This window comes from Phyllostomus discolor, chromosome 13, assembly GCF_004126475.2.
Source record: "Phyllostomus discolor isolate MPI-MPIP mPhyDis1 chromosome 13, mPhyDis1.pri.v3, whole genome shotgun sequence".
Classification (NCBI taxonomy): domain Eukaryota; kingdom Metazoa; phylum Chordata; class Mammalia; order Chiroptera; family Phyllostomidae; genus Phyllostomus; species Phyllostomus discolor.
Genome location: NC_040915.2, coordinates 57,061,854 through 57,080,614, shown reverse-complemented (window position 1 = coordinate 57,080,614; position 18,761 = coordinate 57,061,854). Strand labels below are relative to the sequence as shown.

The following is an 18,761-nucleotide window of genomic DNA, read 5'->3' as shown; positions in this document are numbered from 1 at the left end:
AAGAAACATGGCACAATATCGGATAAATGCCAAAGAAACACTGTGCTTACGTGAGAATGTTGTTTTGTGAGTGTATAAAAGAATGAGATCAGTGAGGTAAATGTTTTTATGAATGACTTGATGTTAACAGCAACCATAAAATAGAGTAACCCATGGATACTTTCAGGCACTAAGAACATTGCTATACCATAACTACACTGTAATTATTGCTGACTTGTTCGGGGTCCTTTTGAGTCTTCAAATACCCCAAACATGCCACCAAATTTTCTACTACTCAAAAGTATGCCATGAAAACAGAGAGGTTAATAATCACTGCAATAGGGAAGAATATATAAGTATTCAAAGTATTTTTTCAGGGCCATAAATGATAGCTCAGAACTTATCATATAATAAGGAATAAGGTTTTGTTTCTTAGCTTCATTATTATATATATATATATGTATCTGTCCAGAAAAAGTCCAGTCATTGTTAATATAATGAAAATAGCTTGTACATCAATGTAACTTGGCAGACAAGGAGAGTGGACTGGAATGTGCATGTGTGAACAATGATGACTTCACTGTACTAGTCAGTGGGGGTGGTAGATGATGTTGAATAAGCATGTATACTGTGTGGCCAACACATTCAAAATGATTGAGTAAGTAAAGCAATGAATCTGCATCAAATTTTGTGCTAAGTTTGAACATTCCTCCGCAGAAACTATTGGGATGATTTAGTAGGCCACAGCTATGGGTGACTGGTGATTGGGAACTTCATCACAACAACACACCTGATAATGCATCATGTCTCCTGCAGAGTTTTCTGGTGAAACACCAAATCACTCAAGAGACTCAGCCCCCCTACAGCCTAGATTTGGTGCCCTAAGACTTCTGGCTTCTCCTAAATTAAAATCACCTTTGAAAGGGAAGAGATTTCAGGCCATTGATGATACAGGAAAATATGACAGGGCAGCTGATGGCAATTGGGAGAACTGTGTGGGGTCCCAAGGTGCCTACTTTGAAGGGGACTGAGGGTCATTGTCCTATGTACAGTGTTTCTTGTATCTTGTATCTTCTTCAATAAATGTCTCTATTTTTCATATTACATGGTTGGATACCTTCTGGACTATCAATAGATAGATAGATAGATAGATAGAGATATAGATATATAAAATGCATGTAGCAAAACTCATTTAATAGCTTTCTTCCCACTTTGTAAGCTTTTTCTGTAGTTAGCCTAATTTGCTTAACATTTCACTATCTCAAAATCATTGGTTTCAGAGTGATTTTGCATGCATAAGAATGTAATAATTTATTGCAGCGAGGAAGGGACCAATTTATTAACAATTTATCAGGAGGATTTCATTTGGGAAACTTCCCCTTAAACCTAAAGGGGGGAAAAGCATTCTGAAATTACACAAGCAACAAAGACAAAGAGAGGTAGTTTGGCATTCAGGAATTGTTAACTATCTGTATGTACCAGTTTTTCTTCCACCTTGCTCAAAAAGCTATCTATAATCTTGCCAAGAAAAAATATTAAAGACTAAAAATGCTTAATTTAGTCTTGAATGTGACTAATTTGGCTAAATCCATTGGCTTAGAGAAGGAAAATTGAAAGCAAAGGAAAGGGAAAAGAAACCTAGGAAGAAAATAAAAAGAATAGAGTAAGAAGAATGGAAGTCTTCTCCCTCCATTTCTATGCCACAGCCACAGCTTCCATTCGAAACATCACAAGTATATATACAATATTCCCTTTGGGAGACAGAAAAAAAGATAGACTCTTGTTCTCAAGAATTTACAATGTGGTTGGGAAGATAAAGTGTTCTACACGAATCAACTGAGAGTGTTAAATTGCGGGGTCCTGATGAAAAAGGAATTTAGAAAAGAAAGAAATTGATGTGAACGGAATAGGCAAAGAGGCTTCCATGAAATATTTGGACATAAATTGGCCTTGAGTATAAGTAGAATTCAATAAGTGAGGGAAGAAATTTTAAAAAAGAGGCAAAGAGGTAAAGCTCTGAAAATCTATGAAAAGGCCCAAAAGGGGAGAATTTAGCTGGGAAAAAAAAGTTTAGAATTATGCCATATCTTCCCAAAGGCCACAAACAGAAAAGATTCACAATCAGTTAAAATATATAAAATGTGATTCTATACAAGCAGATTCTTAATATTAACATGTTAGAGAATAGGCTCAATGCTTTTTTTTTTCAATGCTCCTAAGTTGTTTTTTAAATCTCATAATAAAAATTTGGTGAAATTTACAATAAAATACTGAAAGAGCTCACTACAATTTACTTTATTCATATGGTAGTCTAGTAACAAAATCTATGGCTTCAACTTAGGAAAAAATATTTAAATATAATGTACATATACTGCCCATCTCTATGTGTGTTCTTACCTCAGGTTCCTTGGGATTTGCATAAAGCTGTTTAAGGAAAAATAAATAGCATTTAGTATCTGAAGATATTAGATTACTTCTCACAACATACATGTTCAATGTGAAGAATTCAACTTGTGTTATTAATTGAGTACTGAGATAGATATCTTAAGATATATAGTTCAAGCTAGAAATGGAACAAGCTCATTTTGTAAACACAGTCTTCAGAGTATTCTGTAAACACTGACTATAAGGAAATTGATAACCAGGTATTTATGATCACTGAGCTATAAATAAATTCTAAATAATTTCTTTCTTTTCTTAATTACATTCACCATGTTATACACAGAAGTATCTAGAACTTCAAGAGAGTCTACAAAACTTCAATCTGTAAAGTAACTCAAAAAAATGAAATCCTGATAGCCAACAGATGAAGCAGACAGCATATTATATATATTCTCCCATGCATTATAATATACCAAAGAAATACATAGTTTGTGATATTTTATTAAAACTTCTGATAGATTCTATTTTTTAAAATTCCAAAATATCACAGGACAGATAAAGAAATTCAAGAGGGTAGAAGAAGAGTACTGTTTTAATATTTCACTTGCCAAAAGACAATGAAGCAGAGATAGAGGCTGGGCCTTTAAATGTGTACTTACTGTAAGTACTGCCACATGTAGCTTAAAGAGAAAAAAAAAAACAGTGTTACATTTTATATACTTGCACCTATATTATTGTTATTTTCATTAAAGGCTAATTAAAATCTGGTTTTAGAGAGGTTTCAAAGATTTGAGTAAAAAAAAATATGCAGAAGACCAGAAAAAGGGTTACTAATTCTTCATTCAAGTGTGTGCCTACTACACACCCAGGGTTCTGTTGGGGAGAGGAGGGATAAGAAAAAGGAAATAACTATCCTTACTCTCTATAAGTTATATCATAGTTTGGGGGGTAAAGGATATAAAAATAATTTACTACTACTAATAATTAAATATGACACAAGTATTTTAAAAAATGTGCCTTTTGAAACTAATCTAATAAAGTAAAAAATTTTAAGTCTGATATAAATCTATAAAACCCTTGCTCTCCCTACATATACACATTATTATAAACAGATTCTCTCTGCTTGAATATATAGATACACAGATAGAGATATAATAAAGCCTATGATAAATTTTTTTAAAACTAGAATACAAATGAGAAAATTTTAGGACCACAGTTTCATAACAAATTATTCCTCTATTTCAACCAAAGGACTAAAACTTTAGTGACACTGTGTGGCTACTTTGGTTACTGCATACACCTGTTTTAAGACTACACAATGCAAACTCTATTTTATATTAACTATTTAAGTAAAAGTTCATTCATTCAAAAATAAACACGGCCCCTGAGCAGGAACATGCAGATCAGCAAGGAAGAAATTTTTAAACAAACAAATCACACAGATAGGTGTCAGTTGTGTTAATTGACATAAAGAAACAGCAGCACAGGATGTTTGAGAACATTAAACAGAGAGACAATCTTGGGTGGGGGGGCGGGTGAAGAAAGGCTCCCTGAGGAAGTAAATATTTAGGCTGAGACCTGAAGGATAAATTGGAGTTAGCTAGGTAAAGGGTATAGGGTAGAGAAGAGAATTTTCCAGGCAAAAGGGAACAATATGTAGAAAGGTAAAAAGCACTCGTCATGTTCTAGATTCTGTGTGGCTTGAATACAGTGGGCAATAGTGAGAGTGACGCCTTTAAAAAGCAGCTGGAGAGTCTATTGTACTGGCCTTGTAGATCATGTGACAGATTCTGAACTTTGTTTTAAAAGCCATGGGAGATTTTCAGACAAAAGAATGACATGATCAGACTCAGATTTCTGTCAGGCACAGAATAGGCAAGGGAAGAAAAAGGGAGAAAAGAAGAGAGGGAGGGAGAGAGGGAAGGAGACGGAAGAGAGGGAGGAAGAAAGAACACTTACATAGTGCTTATTATATGCCAGAAATTCTTCTAAACATTTTAGATCAGTGTTTCTCAAAACACTATGGTCCCTAGACCACCAGTTTCAGCATCACCTGGAATGTGTCTGAAATGCAAATACTCAAATAAAAAATTTATGGGTAGAGCTTATCAATATGTTTTAAAAGCCTTCCAGGTGATTCTGATGCAAGCTAATATTTGAAAACCACTGCTTTAGATTAACTCATTTAGTTCTTAACCTAAGAGCTAAGTTCTACTATTATCCCCATTTTATATGTAAAGAAACCAGGGTACAAAGAGGTAGATTACTTGTCCAAGGTCACACAGGTATTAAGAGTGTGGACAGGAAAAGGGGTTCCACAGAAATTAACCTTGCAGTATGATCTGATTATAAATTCCTGGCTGGGCAGCTCAAGGTGAGGAGGTATACTCCAGACATAGAAATTCTTTAGGAAAAGGTTTATCTTTGCCTTCAGCAAGCCCTGTCCATTGTTCCTATGTATCTAGAGTTAACGCACCTTTGAAATAACCACCCTCAGGAGAGCATATAATCTTCCTAACTATCCCATAATCCAATCCCTACTTTGCTTTCTCCCACCATCATGTAACCTTCCTTAGCTCCCTGCTTAATCTCAAATGCATAAAAGAAACTGCTAAACAAAAATAAAAACAAATTAAACAAACAACTAGAACAGAAACAGAACCACAGAAATGGAGATCACATGGAGGGTTATCAACAGGGGAGTGGGAGGGGGAGAGAGGGGGAAAAGGTACAGAGAATAAGTAGTCTAGATGGTAGGTAGAAAATAGACAGGGGGAGGGTAAGAATAGTATGGGAAATGTAGAATCCAAAGAACTTACAAGTATGACACATGGACATGATCTAAAGGGGGGAAATGTGGGTGGGAGAGGGTGTACAGGGTGGAGGGGAGTGAAGGGGGGGAGTGGGACAACTGTAATAGCATAATCAATAAAATATATTTTTTAAAAAACTGTAAAACTGTTATTCTTAGGAGTATCAAATAAACTCATAAAATTTTTCTACAGATTTGGATGTTTTTATATCCACAAGTGGCAAAACTGGGATTCACTTAAGACTTTTATTTCAAAACTCAAGGTCTTAATTATATTGTCTGCCCCTCAATGATGGACACCCAGGAAGTGTTGCTAAATAAATGAATGAAGAAGAATGAATGGCACTATTCGTCATGCTGGTGATGATCTTCTCTCCCTCTCAACCTATCCAAATTCTAAGGGCCTTCAATGCTCAAAAGTCATTTTCTCCCAAAGATCTCCCTCTTGCCCCTCACTGGATAGAACCCTTCCTTTTCCATACTGCCACTGCACACATTCCTTTGGCATGCATCACTTTCTAATGAGTATTACAGTACTTATATTATGATAGAGGTGATAGTTAAAATATGAAATTAAAAAAACAGTATTTAACAGCCTGATGTGGCACAGGTATTGACTAATCAAGAGGTTGCAACCTTAGCCCTGAGGCTGGGTTTCTAGAAGCTCCCCTGGGCCAGGTGGTTAACCTTTTAGTTGCTAGATTATAAAGCTTACAGGGGAGATCCCAAAAGAGCTGCTGGTGGAGTGAGGGGGAAGCCATTATGGGAGTCATTCAGGGTCTCAGAGAAGCAGTTATTTGCCACCTGATACAGAGATTTTAACAACAGGTATAGCAAGGCCGGTGTGAAACAACTGATCACCAGCCATGCATATGAATATCATTTATCTTCTGCCATGGTCTATAAACTCTTTAAGTGCACAATCCCATATCTGTTTTATTTTTGTATCCCACAGTTCCCCAGGTCAGTGTTGAATAAATCACAAATAATAACTGTTCACTGAAAAAGGAAATGTATGTATGCAACTAAATAATCCAGTGTAAGACTTACTCACTTCAAGATTTCCTAAAGAAATAGAAATTGAGAAGGTGTAAAAAGAAGACAGAGATCAGGTCGGGGAAGCAGTGACAGAAAGTGTGTGTGTGTGTGTGTGTGTGTGTGTGTGTGTGTGTGTCTTTTCTCTTCAACTAGGACCAGAGCTTCCATTTTTATACCCTTTGTAGCTGTCTTGGGCAGCAAGAAAGATTTGATGCACTTAAAATTTGAGCTGCATTTCTAAAAATTTGAGCTACAATACTAGGTATTTTGAGGAAACAGGTTATATATATGCACCAAATAAAATGAATAAAATAACACAAAAATGGGTTATCTGAGTTCATTTTTGCCTTTTATATCTGCCAATTAAATCGCCACTATTTTGAACATGTTCAGTGTGCTAAACGACAGATTCTTGTCTCCTTGTCTCCCACATCCTGTGGATCTCTTCCAGTGACTTCAGAGGAAACTCTGTAGTTAAAAGATATGAGTACAGAAAAGTGAAAACTGAGGGTTTCATTTCTAATTGATGTAAATGAGACATCAATGGGACAATAAAGACATAAAATAAAAAGAGACTGGTTTATGAATGCAAATGCCAGCACTGATATACCGTTAAAACACGAAAGCGAAATAAAGGCTAAACTTTTTTTTAAGGGATAAAAGATGCGTCTTTGATCCTAGTGTAAATGTTAAAGCATTCTTACGTATCTCTTTTCCAAAGCATCAAAACAACCTTGAATCCTGTCAAGAAATAAATGTTTGATGTCAGTTTGGCAAAGCCAAAAAAATTCCAGTACAGAATTGATTTACATATTTTGCTTTGAAGTACATTAAATTGATAACCATTTACCATTCCCATTTAATCAGTTATTTAAAACTCTCAGTATCTTTTGCCCTGGCCAGGTGGTTCAGATGGTTGGAGTGTCATCCTGTACACTGAAGGGTTGCAGGTTTGATGCCAGGACAGGGCACATACCTGGGTTCAATTCCTGGTTGGGGAGCATGTGGGAGGCAACCAATTGATGTTTCTCTTCACATCAATGTTTCCCTCTCTCCCTCTCTTTCCCCCCCGCCACCCTCTAAAAATCAGTGAACATATCCTCAGGTACTGATTTAAAAAAAAAAACCCAGTATCTTTTAATATGTTGATAGAACTTTATAAATAATAGGTAAGCAATTTTGAGGCAGAGATTCACATCTTATTTTTCTTGTTGGTGTCCATAATGTTTAGGACACTGACATGCCTATGATGACTAATTAAATATTGATTAGTATTTTTCTTTTTTTTCCCTTGTACAAAACATGTTTAATTAAACATCTTGTACAGAGTTTATAACAGTACTCTATGTCATTTTTTATTTTATTTTAATCATTGTTCAAGTACAGTTTTCTACCTTTTACTCCCATTCCAGTATTTTTCTTTCTTTATACAAGTCCATTTATTTTAAAAACAATACTACATCAATATCTTAATACTGAATAATTGTTATAAATTTGTAGAAAATTGTAAAACAAAGACAGAAAGAAATCTTATTAAAGAAATGATTATTATTAAATAAAATCTTATGAGTTATTTCAGACATGGTAAAAATAATGTTGAACTTTTGTAAAATTTCACTTACTTACCATTTGATAATATGCAGTGACCCAGGACATTTTTTATCTTCTCGGAGGATTTTTAAACTGAGGTCTACAAAAACACAAACACAGTCTATTTTCATCCACTAAATGACTGCTGTACTAACTGTCCATCCTAAATAAAGGTATTTCCTTTAACTATTTTATTTACATAACTTAGTTTTATAGCTTATGAAAACATTTAGAATCTCTAAATCAAAAAAATAAATCCAATGTTGATAATTAGGTTAGCTCTGACTTTGATTATAGTTTAGTAGTCTACTCTTACACAGTGTAGTGAAGGGGAGCAGAATATGACATCCCAAAATGTGCCACTTTGGCCTGTGGATGATTTGGAGCTGATGGTAATCAAGACCCAGCTGACTCAAGGTAAATTTTTCCCTTTCCCTTGCTGACTAAAAGAATTTAGAGCCCTGACTAGCCTGGCTCAGTAGGTTGGGCAGCATCCTGCAAACCAAAAGGCAAACCAAAAGGTCACTGGTTTGATTCCCTGTTAGGGCACAAGCCTGGTTGCGAGCCCGGTTGTGGGCATACGAGAAGCAACTGATTGATATTTCTCTCTCTCTCTGCCCTTCTCTCTGAAAATAAAATAAATAAAATCTTTAAAAACAATGAATTTAGATATAGGGACTGGCCCAGAAAGAGAGCTATTACCAGAGATAATGTTTTATCTGAAAGATTTATCGGAATAACAGGGAAAACATCTGATTACCAAACATCTACTCCTCTTCCCTTCCTGTGCCTTGCTCTCCTTCCCTTTGAAACTCCCAGGCTCTTATCCCATTCCTTAGCTCAGGATGGTATATAAACCTCAGTTGCCTGACTGCCTTTGGTCTCATATTTGCATGGGGCTCCTGTATGTACAAAACTAAATTTGTCTTTCTCATGTTGATCTGTCTTATGTCAACTTAATTACTAGACAATTCAAGGAATTTAAAAGAGTAGAAGAAAAAATTCATTTCCTACAGCAAGTAGCACAACTGAACTGGTTACAAAATCAACTTGTGTCACTTCTTCGCTTCTGTTGAATTCTAAGTAATCATAAGGTAGTATTGAGACCATCTCCAATTTAAAACATACACCTCAATCTCAAGTCACTTCTCTGATATTTCTCTTCCTCTCAGTGAAAAAAAAAGAAAAATTTTTTCCATGGATTATTCTCAAATATTAATTTCCATCTGAAATTCAACTACTGTATAGTTAGGTGTAGACAAAAAAGAGGCTCTGTAATACATCTGGTAAGTCCAGGGACTAAAAGTACCCTCAGAGGGTTGGTAGCATAGATCGGTAGATATTAATAAAAGAGAAGGGAGCAAAACTGACTAAGCTTAATTAAATCAGAATCTACAGCTTCACACATTCCAGGGAATAGCTGAATTGTTCTGCCAAGGGGATTAACATACCTCCAGGACTGGCTTTTCAATCTCCCCAGAGAAAGAGCAGGGGTGGCAGGTGAGATAGAATAATAAAGGGGAAATTCCTCTGCTGGGCACATTCCCAGTAGAAGCCAAAATGGTGCAAAGGGACATCCTTCTACTATGAGGCATGCATAGGAGAAGCCAAGATGCCAACCACAAAAGCCTGTTAGTCTAGCTTGGGAAAAGGATCAGATTGGACAAGGGACACAGAAACTTGGAAGACCTAGGAAATGGATTGGTTAGGGGAAGGGCCCAGCACAAGCCCGTAAAGAATTGGGAAAAAGATTGGTTAGTTTGAAAGGGCACCTGGTCTTCCCCAAGCCGATGATAATATAATCAAAGCCTAACAAAGGCTTTACTCAGTAACATACATTCATTTGCTCGTTCATTCATTCATTCTCACACTCTCTCTCCATAGCAGCAGCATGGGCCCAAGCATGGACTCAAGCGTGGGCTCCAAGTGTGGCTCCAAGTGTGAGCTTGGGTACAGCAATGCAGCACTGGCCAGAGCACAGCCAGGAACAGAGACTAAACCAACTGGACAGAGACAGACTGAATTAGAATAAACTTTGGGATGGAATGAACTAATGGCACAGGATTTCTGGACCTTGGTCCTTCTCTGGGCTTGATGAAGACAAGGCTGGGCTTCTTCCACAGTGGGATGGAGCTGAACCACCTGGTCGTGGATGAGACAGGACATCTGGGGACAGTCCTTTGTGTTTGCTCCAGCTTCAATAAATCTTACCACTACAACTCATCCTTTCATGCATGGTCCCTAAAGTACTTTTTTTTTCTTTTTTCACAACATCTCAAGAACCCCATTTCCACTGGCAACAGGATGATCTGATCATAAATTCCAAACTGGGCAAGTCCTGGTGGGTGGTCACACCCAAGGTATATAATATCTTTAGTAAAAGTTTTATCTTTGCCTTAAGCAAGCCCTGTACATTGTTCTTATGCATCTAGGTTAACACACCCTTGAAATTCCAGAGTAAATCCTCTTCCCCCCACACACCCCTTTACACCTAACCACCTCAAGAGTGTTTAACTATCCTGTAATCCAATCATAGAAATTCCCTGCCTTGCTCTCTCCCATCTTCATGTAATCTTTCTTATATTCCCTCCTTAATTCCAAATGTATAAAAGAAACTGCAAAACTGATTCTCTAGAGAGCTTGAGATCTTGCTTCCCAGCATATTGTCAGTTTGGCTCAAATAAACTCTTAAAATTCTCTACAGGTTTGGATATTCTTATGTCAACATAGGGGAGAACAGAAAATTGTATTAAAAGAGTTTTGGTTTAGATCTGTCCAAAATCAAACACTGATTCATGTAAGGCTTTGTATAAGTCACTTAACCTTTTCATATTGCTTTTCTGTCCTAAAATTAAATGTCACCTCTACCTCTACTGAGGGATAGTAATATTATTCCATGTTGTTATAACATTTGAGATTACAAAAAAAGAGAGTAGCACAGGAGTATTGAACATTTTTAAGACATATGCTACTTTAAGTACAACACTGAGAGGGACACACATAACTTCCACAAAAACTGTCACAAAAAATAAAGCAATAGGAATGGTATTACCCACCCCCATGCCTAGGGTAATAACTGGCACACATTAAGTGCTTAATTACAATTAAAGAAAAAAGCCACAGGCCCAAAATGAAGTCAATTGTGCTAAAAGCCTGTAATTTCAAACCTAGATTTAATACCATATCTAATTACAGTTTCAAACTCTCCCAGAAATGTAATCTCAGAATTTTATTTATTCATTTTTAAGAGGGAAGGGAAGAGAAGGGAAGGGAAGGGAAGGGAAGGGAAGGGAAGGGAAGGGAAGGGAAGGGAAGGGAAGGGAAGGGAAGGGAAGGGAAGGGAAGGGAAGGGAAGGGAAGGGAAGGGAAGGGAAGGGAAGGGAAGGGAAAGAAACATGATGTGAGAAACATGTATCAGTTATCTCTGTACATATCCCGACCAGGGACCAAACCTGCAACCCAGGCATGTGCCCCGACGGGGAATTAAACCAGTGACCCTTCACTTTGTGGGATGATCCCCAACCACCTGAGCCACACTGTTCAGGGCCAGAAATGGGAAATGTAATCTTAACCAGTATAAAATTTTCTGGTCCAGCACCAGTAAGGTAATATGCCTCTATGGTCTCTTTCCATCTCCAAAAATCTGCGTGATAAAAACCCTTCCCATTATCTTCCCCCAAAGAAAAGGTGTCCTGGCCCCAAAATAATCCATCCTTTTGTTAATAGTTTCCTTGCTCCACCATTCTCCCTCTAAAAAGCTTCCATTTTGTGCAACCCTTCAGAGTGCCCTTCTAGTTTCTAGACAGGATGCTGCTCAATTCATGAATTGCTAAATAAAGCCAATTAGCTCTTCAAATTTACTCAGATGAATTTTGTTTTTAACAATTATCTACCCCAAACATGTCTCTTTCCAATTCTATGTTCCAAACAAAAGGAGAAACTAAAACTATGTGCTACATATAAACATATTCACTATTATAGATTTATTTATATCCAATAAACCAAAAAAGGACACGATACAAGTGAGGTTATCATAATTACAAATATCATGCTTTTCTGTGTATAGAACACATGTATTTCATGGATGCTCACATAGAGAATCAGATGTTTAAGAAAATTAAATTGGAATCAGGCCAAGGTATATCATTAAACACAGATATATAACATGAAAATAAAGTTAGATTTAAAAAAATGTTACAAGGACACTTGTAGCTCTCTATTTTTCAGATGGGAGCTCCCACTTTAGTAACAAATCAGCAAAATTTTCTGAATTGTTATCATAATCCAGATTTTAAACAAATAATAAGATTTTGAAAAATTGAGGAGTCCTAGGTACATTTTGTTTTTAACTCAAGAGACAGAAAGGAGCTAGAAACAGTTTGTAATATAAGAAAATGAGCCCTGGCTGGCATAGCTCAGTGGATTGAGCGTGGGCTGTGAACCAAAGCATCGCAGGTTCGATTCCCAGTCAGGGCATATGCCTGGGTTACAGGCCATGGCCCCCAGCAACCGCACATTGATGTGTGTGTGTCTCTCTCTCTTTCTTCCTTCCTTCCCTCTCTAAAAAATAAATAAATAAAATTTAACAAAAAAGAAAAAAGAAAGAAAATGAGATGTGTTTAAGGGCACAAGAAGTAAAAGGAAAGAAAGTTGAGGATCTGGCAACTGAAAAAAGACCAAAGTTGATCAGAATAATAATTGTCTAAATATCCATGCTAATCAACAATTGGGTTTGGCATGAGTATGCCATTTTCCAGCATATTTACATATATGTTAATAGGAAGAAGACTTTTTACACCTGACTCCATGACACTTCCTCAATGCCAAAGTATAATTCAAAAAACAAATTCAATTGAGGTACAAAATTGTGCAAATCCATAGCATCCAAATAGATTTTGATCTCACTGCTGCTTTTATAGGTATACTTTAGAATTACTGAGCTTACACAGAATTCTGTTCTCCTTGGCCTGTCATTTGGTATTTAGCCAGGAACTAATGGTTCCTATAAGTAAAGCCACTAAACACAGTGAAACTTAAATGGAAAATGAATTAACAAATTGTTCTTGAAGAACAAGACCATGCCTTGGAATTGGCACTCTCTGAGAAATTAAAGGTTTACTCCTGCCAAATACAGAAAAGGGCTACAACAGCCAAAGTAACCGTTTAAACTTTACCATCCAAATGGCGTTCTCCATAAGAGCTCTCTGGAAACAGACCCCTTAAATACGTTATACATGAGATAGAAGTGGCAAAAAGTTTCTTCACCATTATCAATGACTCATGCTCATTAGTAATTTGGGATGGGAAAATTGTTTCCTGGAAAAAAACAAAGATGAAAAAGATTAGTATTCTTTAATATAGACAGTCCATCATGCTATTACCACAGATATGATGGAAAGATTTTTCAAGACTTCAAATCTGACACCTTTAAAGGTAATCAAAAGGAAACAGCTTTAAATATGGCATTAAATTAGATCTCCACAGTCAAGGCAGAGGAGAAAGGCAGAGACAGTTGCCCAAGTAATTCAAAACTATCCAGTAACAAGTTTATTTCACAATGATCCATGGATTTGAGGAAAAACTGGAATTTAAGTATAGTTATATAATCTCCTTCTGCCACACAATCCTCAGAGCCCAGTCACCTGTCTTTTATCCCATTCATTCCATACTATTCTCTCCAAAGTCACCAAGCACATCCCGTCATCAACCCTGTCTCGATCCTCATGCTACCTAACTTCTTCTCTGCAGTGCTTGACACTTTTGCCTACACTCTCCCTCTTTTCTCTCAGCTACCCTAACACTATTTTCTTTTGATTTTTCACCCATCCCTCCGTATATATCTCAGTCTCTTTTATTTTTCCAGTTTTTCTGTCTTTTTAATGTTGGTCCCATTCTAAGATTCTGTCCTCAGTTCTTTACACTTTTCATAAACTGTCTCTTTTTGGGTAATCTCATCTAGTCTAACCACTTCAGCCATGGCCATAGCCTAATACTCATTTCTGTTCTGAGCCCCAGTTCTACATTTCTGTTTTCTGAACATCTGCTCCTAGATCACTTCATAGGCCCCCTCAAACGCAGTTTATCTCTGTCATTGCTGACTGAAACCTGATCTCAAGATCCATACTCAGACAAATGAATCGGCATCACTCCAGCCATCCAGAACAGTAGTAGAATCATCTTTGGCTTCTCTCTCTCCTTCACACCCCATGTTGAATCACTAAATTCTATTAATTTTCTCTAAAAGGGTTCTCAAATCTGTTCTCTCCTTTCCCTTCGCACTGCAACTGTCTTGGCTCAGGACATAGTCACCTCTCCCCTTTATCACTGAAGTACCCCATAATCTTCCTGCCAACATTTCCTTTTTTTAGAGAGAGAGAGAGAGGAAGAGAGAGACAGAAGGAGAGAAACATCAATGTACAAGAGACACATTGATTGGTTGCCTCTCTCACACCCCAACTGGGGACCTGACCTGTAACCCAGGCCTGTGGTCTGACAAGGAATTGAACCAGTGACCTTTTGGTTCACAGGCCAGCACTTAGTCCACTGAGCCACACCAGCCAGAGCAACAGTTTCTTTTATTCAATCTGTCCTTTATATGGCCTTCATGACACTCCTGGTGTTAATACAGAATAGAGTTCAAGTACATCAGAGTGGCATTTGAGAGCTATGTGTCTAAATCTTATCCTTGCCTAACTCTCCAGCCTCATTTCCCACTCCCTCCAGTGTGGTTCAGTTGGTTGGAGCATTGGTCCTGTAAATTGAAAGGCTGTGGGTTCAATTCCTGGTCATGGCACATGCCTAGGTTGTGGATTCATCCCTGGCCCTACATATATGGGAGGCAAATGATCAATGTTTCTCCCACATCGATGTTTCTTTCCCTTTCTCTGTCTCTCCCCAGGCCCCCTGTGAAATTTAAAAAAAAAAAAAAAGGTATATAATTAAATATTTACTCTTGCACATATGATAAAAATTTTGGGGAGAAATTAATATGGACCTTAAAAGCCAGGCTAAGGAATTTATGCTTTATTCTTCAATCAATGGAAAGTCAACAGGTTTTATCAGGTAAGTGAAATAATTGTTTTAGGAGTATTAAGCCATAGCAGAAATAAGAAATATTGAAGCTGAAGGAGAATTTGATGTGTATGTGGTGTAAATGTGTATGTATGTGTATAAAATTTTATTAAAAATTTCTCTTTGATCTTTGTACCCATGGATCCTGAAAAAATTAAGGTTCTTTTGGGTAAGTGGGTAATAGCTAGCATGGCTATTTATCATGCCATAGTAATTAATTTAAAACATGCCAAAACTTAGAGGCAATACTTGAGTAATAATCATTTGTAAAATTAAGTAACCTGAAAGTATAAAGATGTTTACTTTAAATATAGAATCTAAAAGCCTATTTATAGTAATTAAGATCAATGGTAAGAAAAGGACTCCAGAGTTCTGTTACTTTTCTTTTTTTTTTTTAAAGGTTGTATTTATTTATTTATTTTAGAGAGGGGAGGGAAAAAGAGAGAGAGAGAGAAACATCATTGTGCGGTTGCTGGGGGCCGTGGCCTGCAACCCATGCATGTGCCCGACTGGGAATCAAACCTGTGATGCTTTGTTTCGCAGCCCGTGCTCCATTCACTGAGCTATGCCAGCCAGGGCAATTCTATTACCTTTCTATACTCCAGGGAATTTTTTCTCAGCTCAGCTGGTCTAGTAGTTTAAAGGCTATCATCATTTTTATAAATGTCTAATACATGAAAACACTATGGGTTGATAATAAAACAACACTATTATAAATTATTTTAGTAAGATAGTATGTTAGTGATGTAAGAGATGTTTGACAGCTTTGCTGTCAAGTTACATGACCCAAGGCAAGTTACTTTATTTCTCTGAGCTTCAGTTTCTTCCTTATTGCAAGGTTTAATTGAAATAATAATATAAAGCCCTTGGCACAGTGCGCAGCACATGGTACGCAATGAATGAATGTTAGCTTCTATAGTTATTGTTATTGGAAGTACTGAATAGCAAAATTACAGTCATTTATACTGGGAGAAGTAGCTCATGTAGTCCAAACTACAAAGATCTGTTTATATCAAAAAATAACTGCCAAGCTGAGAGCAATTCATATGCCTAGCTCAGCATTTTCCCCCCAGGAAGGAAGCACACTTAGAAAACTAAATGGGATCAGGAGCCTGTTTGGTGAGTCTATTGAATTTGAGCCAGAAAAATGACTGCTTTCTCTCTGCCATAATTCTCCTTCACCTTCAATATTTCCTATTTCTGCTACAGCTTAATATTCTTGAAACAATTATTTAACTCACTCTCCTGACCAAACCCACTGAGTTTTTACTGAAGAATAAAGCATATTCTCTTATTGAAGAATAAAGCATAGATTCCTCGCTATTAAGATCCATATTATTTTGTCCCCAAAGTTCCTATTCAATTTTATTTCCCATTTCTGTTCAACATGATGACACTCCACTCCAGTAAGGATAGTTCTTTGTTATTCTCTCAATCAATCATGCCCTGCTCATTTTTCACTCTGAGTGAAGGCATATGCTAGGTTTTCCTCATGGAATTCTCTTTTCTCTTCTCTATCCAAATAATTTTCATCATTCAAGATCCTCCTTAAGTCTCATATCCTTTATGAAGATTATACAAACTATTCCAGTCTATACAAAATCTATAAATTCTTATAAATTTATATTGCTTTACTCTTTTTCACATATATGTAATACATATACTACTTTGTATCCTGACTTCTGCAAATCTGAATTTAACCAAATGATAAACTTCCAGAAGATAAAAATTCTTTTTTTATTCTTTCAGAGGATAACACAGTATTATACATCTATTATGTAACATTAAGCTCTCAGTGAAGACATAAACGATTCATTCATGACTGTCATGGGACAAGATCAACTTGCCCAGGTGAGCCCAGCAAGGCTGCATAGACCTGGCATGCTCCCCCATAGCCCCAGCATCCGAGTTTTTCTTCTTGTTCTCTTCTTCAGTTCTTATAACTACATCATGCTGTGCATCAGAAGTTTCCTAATTGTTTCAGGAAGTGAATGTCTTCCTGAAGACATTCTCAGAACAAAGAACCATTCTCTTTAAAAATCTTTTTGTTTCTGATTTCTTTTACCCTAGAAAAATCTAAATATATAAATATAAAGCAAGTACCCATACATTATTTTGTAGGAATCTATTCTAATTTTCTGAACATCCTTGGTCCATTAGGCAGTTGAAATGTAGACATACTCTGCCAGAAATTTGGGCTAATTAACTGATAAAACTGTTCTTTTTAAAAAATGCCAAAGATTAAAGTCATGATTCTGAACCAACTCACTAACAGTCATCGATTTTCTTTTAATTCTTAATAAATACCTTAGATGCCTTGTGAATTCTGATGGAGTGAGAGAGCTGAGCAGTGGCCATTATAATAATGTATCAGGATTCTTTTAAGAAATATAATCTGCAAAAAATAAAAATCAATTAGAGACCTTGCCACTATATTCTTTGGAAAAATTAGTTTAATAAACATTTTTAAAAATATTTTATTTATTTATTTTTAGAGAAAGGGAGGGAGAAAAAGAGGGAGGAAAACATCAATGTGTGGTTGCCTTTCACACACCCCCAGCTGGGGACCTGACCCACAACCCCGGCATGTGCCCTGACTGGGAATTGAACCCACAACCCTTTGGTTCACAGGCTGCTGCTTAATCCACCAAGACATAGCAGCCAGGGCTAGTTTAATAAACATTTTGACCTACACTACCAATTTTCTATAAATTTGGTATAAAGTCTCTGGATCAGTTTTTCCAACCACCCAATGAAAATGAGGTTGACTTACTTGTTACCAAATACATTTGAGGGAGAAAAATATCGTAAATCACCTAATGAGTCAACAATATATTTTATTCCTCCTTGTTATTTTTTCAGAGTATAATAGTATTTTCCATGTAGCTGCACCACGAACAAAAATTTCTTGAGTTAACTTCATGTGTAATTGACTTTCAGAGTCAATTCAAAAATTAATGTTTACACTTCACATCCATTAGGATGGCTATTCAGAAAAATGGAAAATGACAAATGTTGGTGAGGATGTAGAGAAATTAAAACAACTGGTGGGAATGAAAAATGGTGTAGCTGCTGTGGAAACAGTATGGCAATTTCTCAGAAAGTTAAACACTCACTATGTTATCCAGCAATTCCACTTCTAGGTATATACCCAAAAGGACTGAAAGCAAGGATTCAAACAGTTACTTGTACACCAGTGTTTATAGCTGTATTATTTACAACAGCCAAAAGGTGGAAACAACCCATATGTCCATCAGCAGGTGCATGGATTAAAAAAATGTGGTATATGCAATAGAAAACTATTCAGCTTTAAAAAGGAATAAAATTCTGATACAAGCTGTAACATGGATAAAAGTATACAAGTAAAACAAGCCAGACAAAAAGGGGAAAATATTGCATGATTCCATTTACACAAGGAATGCAGTCAAATTCATAGAGACAGTGGAATAGCATTTACCAAAGGATGAAGGTTAGAAGGAATGTGAAGTTTAATGGGTACAGAATGTCTGTTCAAGATGATGAAAAATTTCTAGAAATGGATAGTAAGGATGGTTGTCTAACTCTGTGAGTGAGCTTAATGACACTGAATTGTACACTTAAGAATGGCTGAGGTGGTGAATTTTATGTTATATACATTTACCACAATAAAAAAAAACATGGTTTAAAATACATGTAGTTTTCTGCCCTGGCTGGTGTGGCTCAGTGGATTGAGTGCCAGCCTGCAAACCATAGGGCCACCAGCTGGATTCCTGGTCAGGGCACATGCCTTGGTTTTCCAGCCAGGTTGCCAGTGGGCAGCATGTGAGATGCAACCACACATTGATGTTTCTCTCCCTTTCTTTCTCCCTCCCTTCCCCTCTCTAAAAATAAAGTTTTTTTTTAATCTTTA

The 18,761-nt window shown here is 36.6% G+C and overlaps 1 protein-coding gene across 2 annotated transcripts in view; it reads right to left on the bottom strand.

Moving 5' to 3' along the window:
• The window catches only part of HORMAD2 (HORMA domain containing 2), an 86,287-nt gene that overhangs the window by 61,498 nt on the left and 6,028 nt on the right, over positions 1–18,761 (bottom strand). For both annotated transcript variants that reach the window (XM_028529064.2, XM_036014163.1), the window contains exons 2-7: positions 17,180–17,267; positions 12,976–13,117; positions 7,838–7,901; positions 6,916–6,952; positions 3,021–3,041; positions 2,377–2,403 (exon numbers count right to left, since the gene is read on the bottom strand). In XM_028529064.2, coding sequence (XP_028384865.1) covers positions 2,377–2,403; positions 3,021–3,041; positions 6,916–6,952; positions 7,838–7,901; positions 12,976–13,117; positions 17,180–17,230 — 342 coding nt within the window. In that variant the 5' untranslated portion in view covers positions 17,231–17,267. The remainder of the gene's footprint in view (positions 1–2,376; positions 2,404–3,020; positions 3,042–6,915; positions 6,953–7,837; positions 7,902–12,975; positions 13,118–17,179; positions 17,268–18,761) is intronic.